General features: G+C 34.5%; 1 protein-coding gene and 2 long non-coding RNA genes across 5 annotated transcripts in view; 1 reads left to right on the top strand and 2 right to left on the bottom strand.

The window, feature by feature from the left end:
- CDKAL1 (CDK5 regulatory subunit associated protein 1 like 1) overlaps positions 1–16,244 on the top strand; it is a 626,461-nt gene that overhangs the window by 355,391 nt on the left and 254,826 nt on the right. For all 3 annotated transcript variants that reach the window (XM_036229008.1, XM_036229005.1, XM_036229004.1), the window contains exon 11: positions 7,996–8,141. In XM_036229008.1, coding sequence (XP_036084901.1) covers positions 7,996–8,141 — 146 coding nt within the window. The remainder of the gene's footprint in view (positions 1–7,995; positions 8,142–16,244) is intronic.
- The window catches only part of LOC118609943, a 102,654-nt gene that overhangs the window by 4,093 nt on the left and 82,317 nt on the right, over positions 1–16,244 (bottom strand). The gene's annotated exons all lie outside the window — the stretch shown is intronic.
- On the bottom strand, positions 13,330–14,040 carry LOC118609957. The gene is made up of 2 exons (XR_004953530.1): positions 13,490–14,040; positions 13,330–13,459 (listed from the first exon to the last, which is right to left on the bottom strand). It is a non-coding gene; the product is annotated as an uncharacterized LOC118609957 (long non-coding RNA).

Genomic DNA, 16,244 nt, shown 5'->3' with positions numbered 1-16,244 from the left:
TGATATGATAGATCACTGGATTATTTTATAAAACAGCCTCATATTTCACATACAGGGGTATGCCGTGTGTTACCTATTGCACTTTGCCTGCAAATTTTTTATCATTCAACGTTGAACTCCATTTGGGGTGAAACCTTCTGTTGCTCAAATACCAGTAAATTTCTTTCTCTCTTTTTCCTTGGTAATCGATATTCACTTCCATCTCAGTATTTATTGAAAATTGATTAAGGAAAAGGATGCTGTAATCTGACAGACTTAGTTTCTAAATCTAGTTATTCCACTTACTGTTCTTCATTGTGGACATAGTATTTTAAATATTTCCAAATGTTAGTTTTCTTCTTCGATAAGGTAGCAATGTGTCAGTAGGATGCCTTAGGTTATGTTGTATAGCCGTTGATACCAAAATTCTCAATGGCTTATGACACAAAAAAATTATTTCTTGCTCATGCTACATATTTCTTATGGGTTGGCTGAAGTTCTGTTCAAGATGTTTCCACTTCAGAATTTAGACTGTGGAAGAGGGGCGTGGGAAAGAGAGACATAGAGAACCACTGGCTTTAAATTTTCTTCCCAGAAACAGAGCCTATCATTTCTGCCCATGTTTCATTGCTGCAAGTGAACAGCTACTCCTCAGTGTAACTAGGCAGAGATAATAACCTTCTCACAAAAATATTTAGAAAACACTGATACAATTTACCACAGAAATAATAAAAGTACCTACATCATCAAGTGAGGGTCAGGTGAGACACACATAAACTGCTCAGCAGAGTGCCCAACACAAGTAAGTGCTCCATCATCAAAGGAGGCAGTTGTGTTTACATGTTTATAAAATGCAGAGGAAGTTATTGTCTTTGCATCTCCAATCCCAGAAACAGAGTGTGATGTTTAATAAATACTTGTGTTTTGCATATCAAGCAACTCTGCGTAGGGCAGTTCTATTTATTACTAGAACATTCTTTCTACTATGTACTGCCTAACACATGAAACTAAAGTTAACTGAAGTTAGCCTCACTGTGGATAATCAGACCATACATAAATGAGTTAAATATTTTAAAATAAATCTTTAACATCTGCATTTTTATTGGATTCCTTAATTATTTATATCACATTTAAGAATAGCCAATAGAATTGTCTGAACTGTCCACTCAGTCTAACTGGGCTGCACTCTCCCCATTAAATTGATCAAGTATTGGTTTGTTCTTTTAGTGTTTAATAGACTCAGGCTTCTTTGTTAATGGAAAAAAAGGCAACTATATATATATTATACATTTTTTTAACATATACAGGTTCACATTATGTAGTGTTTGAATCACAACAGATTTGACCATTTTCCTCTTTGTTATTTTAAAATTAATACAGTCAAATAGATTTTGCGTGTGTGCGTTCAATTTCGTGAATTCTAATATATGTATAGATTCATGTAACCATCTCCACAGTCAAGATACAAGAACTCTTTTGATTTCTTGGCCTTGGCAGAGCAGAATCATAATTTAAAAATAGAACAAAACACCAATAATATTAGTTGAAAAGAAATGTGTGTATAATTGCAACTCTTAGCATTTTGACATTCGTATTAATGTGTATTTTTATCTCTGTAATATAAAGTCTGATTATTGACTCTGACACTAAGGTGAAGTGGTAATGGTAAAGGAGCATTGGAGTCCTTTTAACATTTGTATGAAAGCTAATAAAACAGACTTTTTGTCTCAACTTATCTTAACACAAATACTGAAAGTGTTAACTCTTTGCAGTTAAGAAGTAAATTTCCTGTTAACATTTAAGTTATAACTCAAATGTAAATTAGAATCTGTTCACAATATCTAATCCTTTTCATTTGGGGCATAAGGATTGGAAATATTCTCTTTTTGTGCTCCCTTATTCACTTTCTGATGCTATTAATGATAATTTATTTTTAAATTGCTGAGAATAAATTTAGGTGCTAAAAATTTACTTAGTGGCTGTTACAGTATCATTAATGAAACAATGGATAAAATCTGACTCTAGTCTTATTTTTATCTTGACTTACATGACTTTGGGAGTGTTGAAGGAGACCCTGGACACAGGATCACCTAGAATAAGTCATTGCTGGATCAACCATTAGCTAGAAGTCTTTTTAGGACTTTTTCCAAAATGACCATGTTGATTAGTTGATTGGGCCATTCAGTCATTCATTCATTCAACTATAATTTAAGTATTTCAGGGCCAGGTATTGATCAAGGAAATGGGGAGATACAGATAAACAAGTATACCCTTGGGGTATGAGCGTGTATGGTAAAATTGCAGAACCAGGAAATAAGCATTAATAGAAGTCTGTGCAGTGTGCTCTGACGTTGAGAGTAGAATACCAACAGCCTGGGAAAGAGATATTTAAAATAACATTATATTGCTAAAACAGGGATGAACTTTGAAAACATGTTAAGTGACATAAGCCAGACACAAAAGGATAACTATTGTACAATTTCACTTATAGGAGGTACCTAGAATAATCACATTCATAGAGACAGAAAGTAGTGATTAGAAAGGGCCGTGAGGGAAGGGAGGCATGGGGAGTTACTGTTTAATGGTTAGAGAGTTTCAGTTTGGGATGAAGAAAAAGTTCTGAAGATGATTGGTGATTGTCACCGCCAAGCTGATCAAGAAGGGAAGGTTTTGGTGGTGAGACACCCAGTTGAAAGACCACATGAGGAGCCAACATGGGAACGATAGGGCAGGCACAAACTTTATTGTGGGGAGTGTGCTTCCACATTGAGAGACCGCGCGGGCTCATATATGCCAGAGAACAATGGTGGCATTCTGCTCCACATGTGTAATACAACAAGCCGAATCACTCTTACATTAGCTACATGCAGGGGCCCTACTAGATTAATGTAACATACTAAATCTGGGATCCTGTCCCTGGCCGCAGGCGTGGATTACAGTCAGACCTGGGACCCGCCAGGCCTGGGGTCCACAGTGACGATGATTGCACAGCATTCTGAATGAGCTTACTGTCACTGAATTACACATGTCAAAATGGGAAATTTTGTTATATGTATTTTATACCAATAAAACATAAAAAAGTACAAACCAAAAATGTTTTTTATCCTTTAGAACCCCACCTCCATTCTCTATTTAAAAAAAAAAACAAACAAACAGATTTTAGAGAATTTTCAAATAACTTCCCTTCATCTTTTGTATCTATTTTAATTTTTTTCTAATAAGATCTTATGTAATAACTAATCTATCAAATTTATGCCATTATGTTGTTAAAGTTTGTACATATGGGTGAAACTTTTTTTATTGCCTTAATCAAGATAATATTCAGAACATTTGGAATACTTTTGCATGAAATGACATTTAATAAATTCTAAATTACTGTTCTGTTTAATTAAAAAAAAAATGCCTACACACTTCAACATGAATGACCCTTAAAAACAATGCAAGTAAAAGAAAGCAGTTACAAAAGACCACATATCATATGATTCTATTTATGTGAAATATCCAGAATAAGCCATTTACAGAGCTAGAAAGTAGAATAGTGATTGTTTAGGGCTGGTGGGTAGGGAATAGAAATTTGGATTGAGGGACAAACGAGAAGACACTGCTAATGAGTATAGGGTTTGTTTTAGGGAGAATGAAAATATTCTAAGATTAGATTGTGGTGATAGTTGCACTATCTTGCGAACATACTGAAAAACATTTAATTGCGTACTTTTTATGGATGAATTGTATGATATGCTAGTTATTTCTCAAACTACCTTTTAAATACTTAAAGGCGATGGTGTAGTTTCTCTTTTTGAAATAGTTCTTCATATATCTTAGGTTAGTTGAAAACAACCTACCAATGTAAAGTGTTGCATTTTAAATATGATATACTTCCTAACAAAGCTATAATCTGAGGGGGCTTTCTGATTGATAACTTTCAATGTGAACGCAAAGACATTTGAATGCAAGTATTAAAATATTTTATACACTCTCACACACTGAGTGACTTTTAGCTAGTAGTATATATATTCAAAGCCAGATAGAATATGATGATTAATTTGATGGCTTCTGGCCAATAAAAATGACACAACATTTTTTAAAAAAGGTACTCATACACAGGGTTGCTTTTTAAAATTTAGCCTGTTTTCATTCAATTCATTATTTTTCTTTCCTTTTTATGTTTATTAAAAAAATGGAATTATTACCAGTTTGTAACAGGAGAGCTCCATGTAAAAGCACCATTTAGAAATACTACTTTTTTGGTAATCTGGTGTGCCATCCTCTGGTACCTGCCTATAAAATAGTCACCGTCTGTATTTTAAACAGCCTTCGATACATCAACCCTTAAATTATAAATGTCCTTATATTAAAGGAGATACTACAGAGCTGCACAACACACACACACACACACACACACACACACACACACACACACACCCCTTCTTTGTGTGTACACATGCCCACTTTCATACTTGCCTGTCCAGCTCAGAGCTCAGGTTTTCTCATTGGCTGCCATTCTCCCATTAGCCACATTTCAACTAAGTGCTTTTTTTTTTTTTTTTCTGGTTAACCTATACCCTGCTCATCATTTATACATTACTTCCATGAGAAAATACTTTGTGATTTCAGTCTGAAGCTCCAGCAGACTTTTAAAAATATAACACGTGGTGAGATGCCCTGTAAAGTGTCTGATTTTTACCTATGTTTATGTCGACATCTATTCACATGTAATTTTTTACTTGCTCCAAAATGATGGCAGACCAATTATATATGCTTGCTTAACTTCTTGAATATGTGCTTGATTACCTGCTTGAGCCAAACTGAACTATTACTAATTGAAAATTTGTCTTCCTATCAAACAGCAATGATATTTTAAGCCTCTTTCTATGTATATTGATGTGGATCTAAGTCATATCTATATTTATATGTTAGGGAATGTACTTGGCACAGTCACTGTAGAGTTCCAGAGAAGAGTAAGATATAACTCCTGCTCTTGGAGAGCTTCTGCCTTGGAGATTCATTATTGTACTGCAAGGGAGAACCAAGAAAATACTTTGGTAATTCTGGAACTGGTTGCTGAGGAATCATAAAGTGAGAAGTAATCTCTCGCTCTAGAGAACCTGTGCCCTAAAAATAGAGAGGAATTTTGAAGGATGAAGAAATGAAAGGTTATCCTTAACCAGCAGTGCTGTGTGAGAAGAGGGCTAGAAAGAAAATATATATATAAATAAATACACACACATATTTATATATGTGTACTTTGTCCCTATGGTGTACATTTGTTGGAGAAATGTTGTGAAATCAAACCGGCGAGAACCAAGTACCACTCAGAGAGTTGGAGAACTCAGGTTTATTACGCCAGTGGTCCCAGAAGAGCTAGTGCTCTGAAGATCTGGGCTCTGAGTTCAGGAGCAATTTTTATTTATATCCATGCTGTTACAGTTGGCATGGGCTCGTTGGTTGATTTGTCCTCATACGGTTGCAGACTGCAGGAGTTGCCATGGGTTACATGTGTGTGTGAGAGTAGCTATGGGCTACGGGCAGTTACAGAGCATGAGATTTGGAACAGGAATTTAGGTAATTAGTCTGTTATCTAGACAGAACAATCATAGGGGAGTGTGAGTCTTCAGTTGATGTCATGATCACCCTGCCCTTTGGCCTATGCAGTAGGCATGTCCACAGATGCAGGACAAAGAGTTGATTACAAGGTTAGCCATTTGAATGGAAAATTCCTCTTCACATTAATTTATGTTAAGTCATGATTCTTTTAGTAGGAGAAATACAGACTTAATGAAGGGGCATGTTTATTTTTATTTTCGTGTTGTGTTCTGGTGCCTACCATTACAGAGTTGCAAAGCCTGTAGTATGAGGCTGAGGTAATTACTAGTGGGAAGTCTTATTTTGAGAGCCAAAGGGAAAAACCACCAAATTTATCTTCCTTGTTTGCTATTAACATTTTAATTTGTAAATTGTCATATTTTAACAGGGCAAGCTTCATCTAGTGCAGTATCCTGTTTATAGTAGTGGGCCACCCTGAGTGTTTTCAACGGAAACTGCACTACAGCTTCTGGCCCTGAGTCTCGTTTGCTGGGAATGCCTTTCACATTTATTCTATGCAAATCAGTGCAAATTCTCTCTCCTTCATTTACTACTTAAGGGAACTAGCTTATTTAAAAGCTAATCTATTTATTGATGGGTTCCCATTAATCTATATGAAAATGTGTTACTGTGAACTTTAAATTTTTTTTTTTTTTTTTTATCGCTACTGCATCCTTTGCACTTCTTCCTCTCCAAGGAAGATTAACTCATTTACGTATTGAGTACTTACCTATAAGCTCATACTGAATTATCTTATTTTCACAATAGTCCAGTAACCCTATGAGGTGGGGATGCCCATTGTCTTCATCTAACAGATGACAAAACCAAGACACAGAGATAAGAGAATGAAATTTTATTTCACAAATTATGTTATTTGTTAAGGTCATCTTTTTTTCCACAACAGACATGTTGAAAGTTAACTGAAGCTCAGAGTCCTGCCTCTTTAAAAAACAAAGGACAACAATTTTTTTTTTTTTAATTTTTGTACTGCTTGAGAATCTTGATTTTCAGGTGTAAAAAACCTGAGAGGCAGAGAATCATAGTGGGCCAACATATTTACTGTAGGGGACCTCATGATTAGTGCTGCCCTGTCTCACAGCCTTAGTCACAGTAGGTGGTGAGTGAGGATATAAAGAGCCTACTGACTACCCAGCCAAGAAATGTTAACAGTTCTGTGAAGGGGATTTTCAGATAATGTGTTAATCAGTTATTCTTTTGCTAAGTAAGAAATTCTTCAACTCCAGTTATGGTAGAGAAAGTAGTTACAGGATATCCATGAGTAATATTATTTGGTTATTTGAATTCCTTAGTCAAACGGATTATTTTAAAACAATTGTGCTGCTAGTAAGAAGGTAACTGATTGGAGTTAATTGCTTTTTTCTTCCACTTTAGTAATAATGCTAATTTTTACAGTCAGTGAAAAGAAAATAGAGAAACAAAGGGCATGGTGGATACATATGCATGACTGTCCCTGAATATCTAAGAGGGGACTATATGGAATTAGCTGGCTCTTCGATTCTATAAGATTCCTCAAAATATTGCTCTAAGAATGAAATGAGATAACAGATATGAAAGTACAGTATTTTGAAAACTAAAAATCACTGGGCACATTATTAAAAAGCTTCTTGATACTTTTCTCTAAAGGATTCTTTACACTCTTTCTTCTCCCCTTGTTCCCTCCCTCTTTTTCCTACCTCCCTTGTATCCTTGTAGGAATTTTAAAATGATCTCTGGGTTTCTTAATTTGTTTCACTTAAATTTTCTCTTCTTAACTTTGCAAGCAAGATACATTCTTATTCCTGTTCCTCCCTTACTCCCCTTCTTTGGAACTCTGCATCTTAAAGGTAGATTTCAGTAGTGACTAGTGGTGAGCTTCACTGTCTGAAGCTCTTTTGCATATTCAAAATAATATGTGTTCATTAACTAGCTGGGGGAAAAAACAGTTGAGTTATAGATTACTTTTTCTCCTTCAGTATTTTTTTTTAAGTGTTGACTTATGCTAAATTTGGAAACTCTATTCAAGGACACAGGATTATATGGCCTTAACTGTTTGCTTGAAATATTACTGTTTCTACTAATGTAGCAGACAGAATATAACACTGCTTTGAGGTGAGAGGAGGAATGGTGTTTATTTTTAAGTACTCAAAGATCTTTTTAGTCTTTAGGCATTACATGAGTTTATCTCTGTTTTGTCACCTAAGATGATGATGAACATAAGGAAATAATTCTTATGTGGAATCCTCCAGAAGTGATATTAAATTTCCAAATGTCATCATAGAACTACTGCCCAGTTGACATTCACTTTAAGAGCCCAGATAATTGGTCTGTTTCAGCTATGTTTACTTGCTTCCAGTCGGGAGTGCTGATCTGAGGGAAACCATTCCTTGATTTGTTAAAGTGATTAATCTTTTCTCCTTCCATTTTTTTTTAAAGGAAATGGCTAAAATCCTTAATCATCCCAGAGTCTACGCTTTTCTGCACATACCAGTCCAATCTGCCTCTGACACTGTACTCATGGAAATGAAAAGAGAATACTGTGTGGCTGACTTCAAAAGGGTAGCGGATTTTCTGAAAGAGAAGTAAGTCTGTCAGCACTTAAGAAAATAACCATTTCTTTTTTCTTTCAAAAGCATTTGGTAAAAATGCACTTATTGTAGTCACAATTAAAGGTACCAGAGAAAAGGCGAGACTTTTGAAACTTTCAAAGCCTTTAAGTTTCTTCAGGCACCTTGATGTGGTTTTTTTCTTTCTCTTCAGTTTATACCCACCTTCCATCTGTACATGACACACCATTAATTTTTGTAGGATCGCCAGTCTTTCTAAGGTGGTATGCACTGTGATCATTTTTATACCTGACCTAGTAGATGAAAACTGTTTTAAGTTTTGCTCTGCTTAAATCTCTTTTAATGTGGCTTTTGAATTTGCTAGCTAGTTTTGACTTGGAAGTAGGCCAAATTATGTTACTACAAAATATATAATTTTCTAGTAAGTAGCCTTTCTTGAAGAGTATCTGGAACATCTCAGCTTCTACACACTACTCCTGTAGTTTACTTGAGGAATCATGATTTATAAGGAGGTTTGGGGATTTTATTTTTTAAAGGTCAAATTGTTATGACCAAAATTAAGGCATTTTACACAATCTCAGACATGAATGATAATTTTTGTTTCCACAGAAAACACTTGCAGCCCATAATTATATTCTTCAAAATCCTTCTTCCCATCATCACCAAATACTAAATGTCTTCTCTGATTATACAAGGCAGGAAATACTGCTGGCCAAGGTTGTACAGAAATTTCTCAAGTCCAGGGCAGTGTTCTCCCTTTGGGGATATGTCATTTATCTTAGCATATTTGTGGCATGGGTCTTCCTACTTTCCATAATTTTTTTTCCGTAGTTTTTTCTTTTATTGTTTTTCTTAATCAAGATACAACTTTTTATTTTCATCTTCTTGTTTATAATTATGTATCTTTGTGTACCATGTCAGAATAAGGCATGGATATGTGATGACCTTATATAAATTGTAAGCAATTATTTTTTCCACCATCAATTAGTCATTTGTACTGACTATATAAAAATCTTTTAAAATTTTTTTCTTCCTCTGTTTACTTTCTCCTTTCTTAACAAATCTTTCCTTTCTGTGTCTTTCTATTTTTTTTTTTTTTTACCTTTAGGCATTTCCTCATTATCTTAACCACTAGATATAAAAGTACTAGTATGCATTCAAACAAATACAGCTAATTGTCCGAATATTCAAATTAGTGAATAGAAGGTATATTTATTCTAAGATTTCATAATTACAATCATTAAGTATATACAGCCTTCAAAGTAGAAAACAATAATGATGGATCTCTGCCATCTCTGATACTTTCTGATTTTAGATAGAACCGAGGTCAAGACTAAAGAAAAAGATTTTTATCATAGATGTTCGTTGTTGGCCTGTATTCCTCCTTTGCATCATTCTAGCTTATTGTAGGTAAACTTGTCTCATATAAGAGAATCTTTTTTGCGCACACTGGCTCTAGTGAATAAAATGTTTTCAAAATTGAAAATAAATTGGTGCAGCTGTGAAATTTCTTGCCTATTCCTTACTAAAGCAGTAGCAAATAATGCACACAATTCATACCTGTTGCACAAGATTTAGCCAAGTGTAGACATGCATCATGTTGTGCAGAATAGCCTAGAACAATTTCCAAATAGTTTGTTGCATTAATATGATTCAATGAGGTTAAGGAATCAACATCTCTCTTTTACCTCCATTTGAGTGAGTGCTGACTCAGTTGTTTGGGGAATTGAATTACTGTAGCTACTTTACTGGGTAACAATTTCACCACAAGTTCTAGCCTTTTATTTTGCTCCAAAGATGGACCTGTTAAATCTGTTGCATCTTGAGCAGTTTCAACACCATTCATGAGCTATATGGAGGTCAAAAGATGATCACGTCAAACACAGTATTAGAAAATAGTCTCTTGCCTTTATTCATGGGCTAATTTCTTTAGATTTTGAGTTACTTCGAAGCATACATGTAACTTTTCTAGAACCATTCCAACTGGCTGGAAGACCCCAGAACAAAGTAGTCTATCTACCCAGGGATCTCCAGTATTTCCAGTAATGGTAATTTCAAAGATCCCTGGAAAGAATATTGAAAATGCTTAGAGGAGACATCCATTCATCTACAGTTTTAGTTTCAAGTGCTGTGAATTACTGGAATTATAGAATATGAGTCTAGCCATTTAACACCTCCCAGAGGTTTTGTTTTTTTATTTACTCTGTGTTACGTATATTCAATGAAAGCCAAAACAACCATGGTATACAATTTCAAATTTAGATTATTACTTTATAATTTATAAGATGTATTGAAAAATGGCATTAGGCAGTCAATAATGTATACCTGTTATATAGAGCTGATGACCAAGAAAAATTACAGGTACCCTTCAGAAAAAGAAGAAATTATATTATCACTACTAATATGGTAATTCTTGCATAGTTTTAGACAGTTCATCAACCATAAAATTGTATATCTCATTCCTTGTAGTATAGCCTCACTCCTGGCAGGACACTATAATCCAGCTTTACTCCTTAGTGAAAAAGTTTTCCTGTCTTCTCAGGGAAGCACATCCATCCAGGGGTTAATTTTCAATTATAACAGACATTTAGAAATAAATATTTTAAGTAGACTTCTACTCTGATATTCTGCTTATTTTTTTTCCCCTATAAAAACTAGCATAGCTTTATTGCCAAATAGATAAATGCTTATTGTAAACCAGAGTTTCAAGGATTCTGTAGATCCGCTAGTCTGGATAACCGATCCAGCACAAAGTTATTTGGTTCAATATTTATTAAAATGTATACAATGTTGTCATTCTTAGAAAGAGAGTCTACTATTTTACACCTAACACTCTATCATAAAATGGCCCTTGCTTAAAATGGTGTGTTTGGTGTTTACCTCTCCTTCTGAATTTTATCTCCTATATAAATGTGCCCCTTTTCATTCGAATCTTATTTCCTCTGAAACCTTTTTTGTAATAAGCTTTTAACAAATAAGAGTCTCATTTATTTATTTTTTTTTCCCAGCAGTATGAGAATTCTCAAATATTCATGTTATGAATTAGGGACAAGATATTTCTGTTTCCTAAAAAAATCTTATCTTTAAAACTACCTACAGCCCTTCAGACTCTAATCCAAATGATGGGAGTTTGCCTAAAGCTGTAGGCTTTTAAACTTCTAATTCAGCAGTATTTGTGGTGCCATGTTTCTCAGACAGTGGAGGTGAAATCCTTTTAATTAATTTTCTTTAGAGTTGAAATTGGCCCAAGCTTAAACTGGGAGCAATATAAGTTTACATATGAGCCAACTTGAAGCTGATTCATTATTCTCTTCATTTGTTTGAGAGTTGGCAACTGTTATCATAACAGCAGCTGGATTGAAGATAACCTAGTAGTGTTGGCACATGTTGAGGCATATGGGAATTTATTAAATCATGCAATCTTTGCAAAGAAAAGTGTCTAAGTTACTTAATATACTAATTTAAAACAGCAGGTTATGCGCAGACAATCATATGACATATTATTCTATTCAGATTCATTAATCCAGTTAGAAAATTAACTAAGAAATTTGATGTTTTTATTTAAATAGATGAGATGATTTCAGGAAATATATAATGGGATTTGTAAGGATATGGAAGAATACTACATAAAACAAGAACTGCAATTCTAATTTTAGAAAGATTCATGTTTTTATAATTTTTAATAAGTACCTCAAATTTTATTACTTTTATTAATTGTCACTTAACTGCCTTTTGTTATATTCTTAGCACATTACTGGAATAAAAAGAGTATAAAACTCGAATCATTTATCCTTATTTTCTTGTATAATTTTGAACAAGTTACTTCCCAATGAGAGGATTTTTCACTTTGATATGTTGGGATGATATTAGGGTTCTCAAGACCTTGCATCTTTGGACATTTCCTGTAATTGTGTCCTCCTTATTTGAGCAGTATTTTTTTTACACAATCACTCCCCCAAATAAATCATATATTCGCATATATTTACAAAATGACCACATGCAGAGTTCTTATTTCTAATATATATTCTAATGCTAAGTAAAAATATTTGAGTCCTCAAATTCACACATAAATGTGGTAAAGAAATATGTAAGAATGTCCTGTTGATAGTTACATTTTAATAAATGAAACACTTTTTCTATTAAAGGGCCTAACAGTCTACACAAATGATTTTGTTGTAAGTCCAGTGGCATTTTGGTTTATGTTAACTAGACTTTGAACTTGGAGGTCAAGATCTATCTCCCTCACTCAGTAAATACACTGTGAATTAATGACCATTTACATTTTACCTGAAAGCAGCATAGATCTAAAATAAGTTACAACTTACTCTAGTATCTTTATGTTGACTTTGAATTCCATGCTATTATCCATCTCAAGATTTGCTATTATCATTTGTTAAGATACAATGTACTGTAGACTTCTGGATTAGTTTGTCTTGTATCTTATAGAATATTAACCCTTTTAGCATTGTAATATCTATTCACATACCCTCAAGTTTACTATACCCAGAGATTTCCTAGTGAAATGCTAGAACCAATAACTGATGAGCACTCAGGTATAAAAGGGAATTTTTAGTGGGGAGAACAAACTAGAAGGGAAGTGGCCGCCTTGCAGAGAAAATGCTATTCCCTAATCTGTCCACTGTATCCTCAGACAGTGAAGGGGTACAAGGGCACGAGCCAGGATCACTTTGGCAGGATGATTTCTGTAAGTGAGTCACAGTTATCTCATGTTGTCCAGCCTATCCTGTGACCTGCTTGTCTAGTCTGTCTGCAAAAAATGATGCTAAGTCATTAACATCCTGAGTTCTTTTCCTTCTTACATTAGTCCCAGTCATCCACATGTCATGGAACACAATCCGATAAAAGACAAGTTATGTTAAATTTGTATTTTGTTTCTTTTTTTTCTATTTAGTTTTATTCCTAGTGTTTTGGAAATACAAGTACCAATATTTGTTGGAAAAGGAGAAAAGAAATTGAGAATAAAAGAAATTTAAAATAAAAGAATGATTGAGCAAGGTTTAGATAATTAAGTTTTCTTCCAGATGCATTCCCAGATGTGTTTCTGTTCACTGAATAACCACCTCCAAAATGATTTAAGCAAAATACTTCCCTCAAAGATGTTTGCTGGCTTTATTTCATCATTTCTGATATCTTTCTTTAGGTAGTTATTTTGGGCATCTCTAAATTCTTATTCACTTTTTTATCTTTCTTTCTTTCTGAGGTAGTAAAGTTCTTTTCTTTCTCCTTCTCTCCCTTGCTACTACTATTTAAAAAAAAAAAAAGAACGAATACACATCATTGGAACTGTTATCTAGTAGAAAAACATTTACTTGCTTGTGTTTCAGCATTTAAAAGAATTTAACATTGTTTGCCAAATATCATATTATTTTGGGATTACCCTACATTTGATTTGTTAGTTTGAAGCAATTACATTTTCTATTGATTTAGCTTTGTATTTTCCTTCTAGCCTGTTTAAGAGAGAAATCTCATCATTTCTAATTTCCTTCTGCCTTACATCCTTCCTTTATAATAGGGTTGTTTTCTTCTTTTCAGAAACTGAGGAGCTACCTTCCCTTAATCGTTTTTGCATTTTCTCTACCTTAGTGTTTTGTCATTAACATGAGAGACAAATCACACATCTATGAAGTCACATACTAGTAGTGTTTTCCCTTTCGCAAAGCTTTTTATATTCCATAGGGCTCATGTATTATGTCATGATGTTGTCACAAAAACCTAGCCAAGTATGTGAGGATAGGTATTTTTAATGTCAGTGTTCAAAACAGTTTAAAAAAAAAAAAAACAACTGTTGAAAGACCGCAGTGACTTAATGCATACTAGAACAAGATCCTCAGTTTCTGCCGTGTAGCAATTGTTCTACTGATTTTAATAATACACATTAAATGATTCATTTTTTATCACTTTTGTGCCCAGCACTCTTATAAGTGCAATAATAATAATAATAATAATACTTAATATGGTAATAGCAATAAAACCAGTAGATAGTATTTTTGAGTTTTACTTTTGTGCTGAGCACTGCTATGAGGGCATTGCATATATTAGTTTCTTTAATCTTTAAGTCCCAAAGGTGTTTAGTAATTTCCCATGGTCATATGGTTAGTGATAGAACCTTGATGAAAACTCAGGCCATGTGATTTCCTGAGCCAGTACTCAACCACTGTGCTATACCATTTTTCTAATCTAAGGCATGCTGACTCTAGTGATGGAGACAATAATGTGAACTCAACAGATAGTGAGGAGGTAAAATTTACACTGTGTTCTTAGAAGGAAGGATCAGGAAGTTATGCATGAGTGTCAAGGATGGTGCCTTGGTGTTTTAGCTCAGGACATAGTAGAAGACGGTGATAGTTAACCCAGATAAGAGAATGGGATGAAGGAGGAATTTGTGTGGAAAAGATAATGAGTTTGGTTTTGGATATATTGAATTTGAAATCCCTGTATAAAATACCCAGGGTAGAACCTCTAGGCTGTAGAATATGGATCAAGAGCCCAGGAGGGAGCTGAGGGATGAGGGTCGAGAGGTAAATGCTTGCTTGGGAGTAACCAGCATTTTGAGTAGTAAATGAAACTGTGATGATGAGATCAACCAGAAGAAAGAAAATGGAAGGCTAAGAACAGAAGTCTAGGGAACACCAATATTTGAGTGATGGAAAAGGAAAGAGTATCTTGTGACAGAGGCTGAAAAGGAAGGCTCAGGCCAGTGTAGGAGGAGACCCAGGAGGAAATGATACCACAGAAGCCAAACGAGGTCGGCAGTTTTAGGAAAATGAAAATGGTAAAGGTCAAATGTCAACTACAGTTGCCTCCTGCAAAGAGACACAAAGCTAAGTGCTCTTGAGTAAGTATTGTTAAATTACTTTCCCAAATATTATAATTCATCAGAAGCTACTAAGGAGTAGTAATGTCTAATGTCAGAGAAAGTCCTTGTGGGTGTTTGTTAGTCAACATGCCGCATTCCCAGTTCTCAGCACAGTGCTAGGTTCATGCTCCCTGAGCCTCTCACATCGCCATGCTGTATCCACAGCACTGAGGGATCCCCACATTGCCATACTATAACCGTGGCATTCAGGGATCCCTACATCGCTAGACCGTATCCACAGCACCGAGGCACACAAGAGAAAGAGGCAGGGATAATATGTATTTGTTCAATTAATGTCACTTACTCTGGAACCAATAAGATTAAGCCTGAGAGTAGTATTTTTCAGTCTGTTTTAATTAAAGTTCTCTTTTTATAAGCAAGAAAATCTCCTGCTCTTTGAAGAAAAACTGATATATTCGCCTTTGTGGAACATAATACTCTCTCAGAGATTCTGTGTTCTGCGAACCCTTACTGGCTTAGAGCTAACAGTAATTATTAAGCAACATGTGTTGAGTGTATAATATGTTGGATGTAATGTGCTCAGTACTTTACATGGATTAACTCAATTTTCACAGTAACACATACTAAAGAGGAAATATTATTATCCCAGTTTATAGGTAAGGAAATTAAGGCACATAGAGATTGAGTGACTTGCTCAAAGTCACTGAGCTTATAACTGGTAGAGTTTAGATTCGAACACCAGCCTGGGCACCTCTAAACTTTATTCATTGCTACTATGACATCTAGCTTTCCAGACAGGATACTTTTTAAAACATCAAGGATGACCATAAATTTCTAATTAAAAGTTGAACTACATTATAAAGTAGAAAATTTGAAATTACACATACCTTCTCCTAAAAATTTAATATATCTTTCTAGAGTCAGTATTCCCTCCTTGTTGATTTTACCTATCCAGGTGGAGAATTACTGGGTAAAGAAGTGATAAGAAGCTTTTTTTTTTTTTTTTAATATAACCACATGGTGAAAAACTATAAATAGAAATAATGAGTGGCTTGTCTTTAACTATAAACTTCAGAATTTCTTCATGAAGTGTGTGTATGTATACAGCATTTTATTTTAAATACTTTATTCATGGTTGTCATGTGTTGTAGAGCTATTATCCTATATAATCTGCTGTGTTTCCAAACCTTTGTAAGACCTCATTTCTGCCTCCTATTTAGCCTTCTTCCATAGAGCCAAATATATTGAATTTTCAGCTCAACTTCTTTAAATATTCAGCT

The sequence above is a fragment of the Rousettus aegyptiacus genome, unplaced genomic scaffold, assembly GCF_014176215.1.
Source record: "Rousettus aegyptiacus isolate mRouAeg1 unplaced genomic scaffold, mRouAeg1.p scaffold_m13_p_1, whole genome shotgun sequence".
Classification (NCBI taxonomy): domain Eukaryota; kingdom Metazoa; phylum Chordata; class Mammalia; order Chiroptera; family Pteropodidae; genus Rousettus; species Rousettus aegyptiacus.
This window is presented reverse-complemented; position numbering and strand designations above follow the sequence as displayed.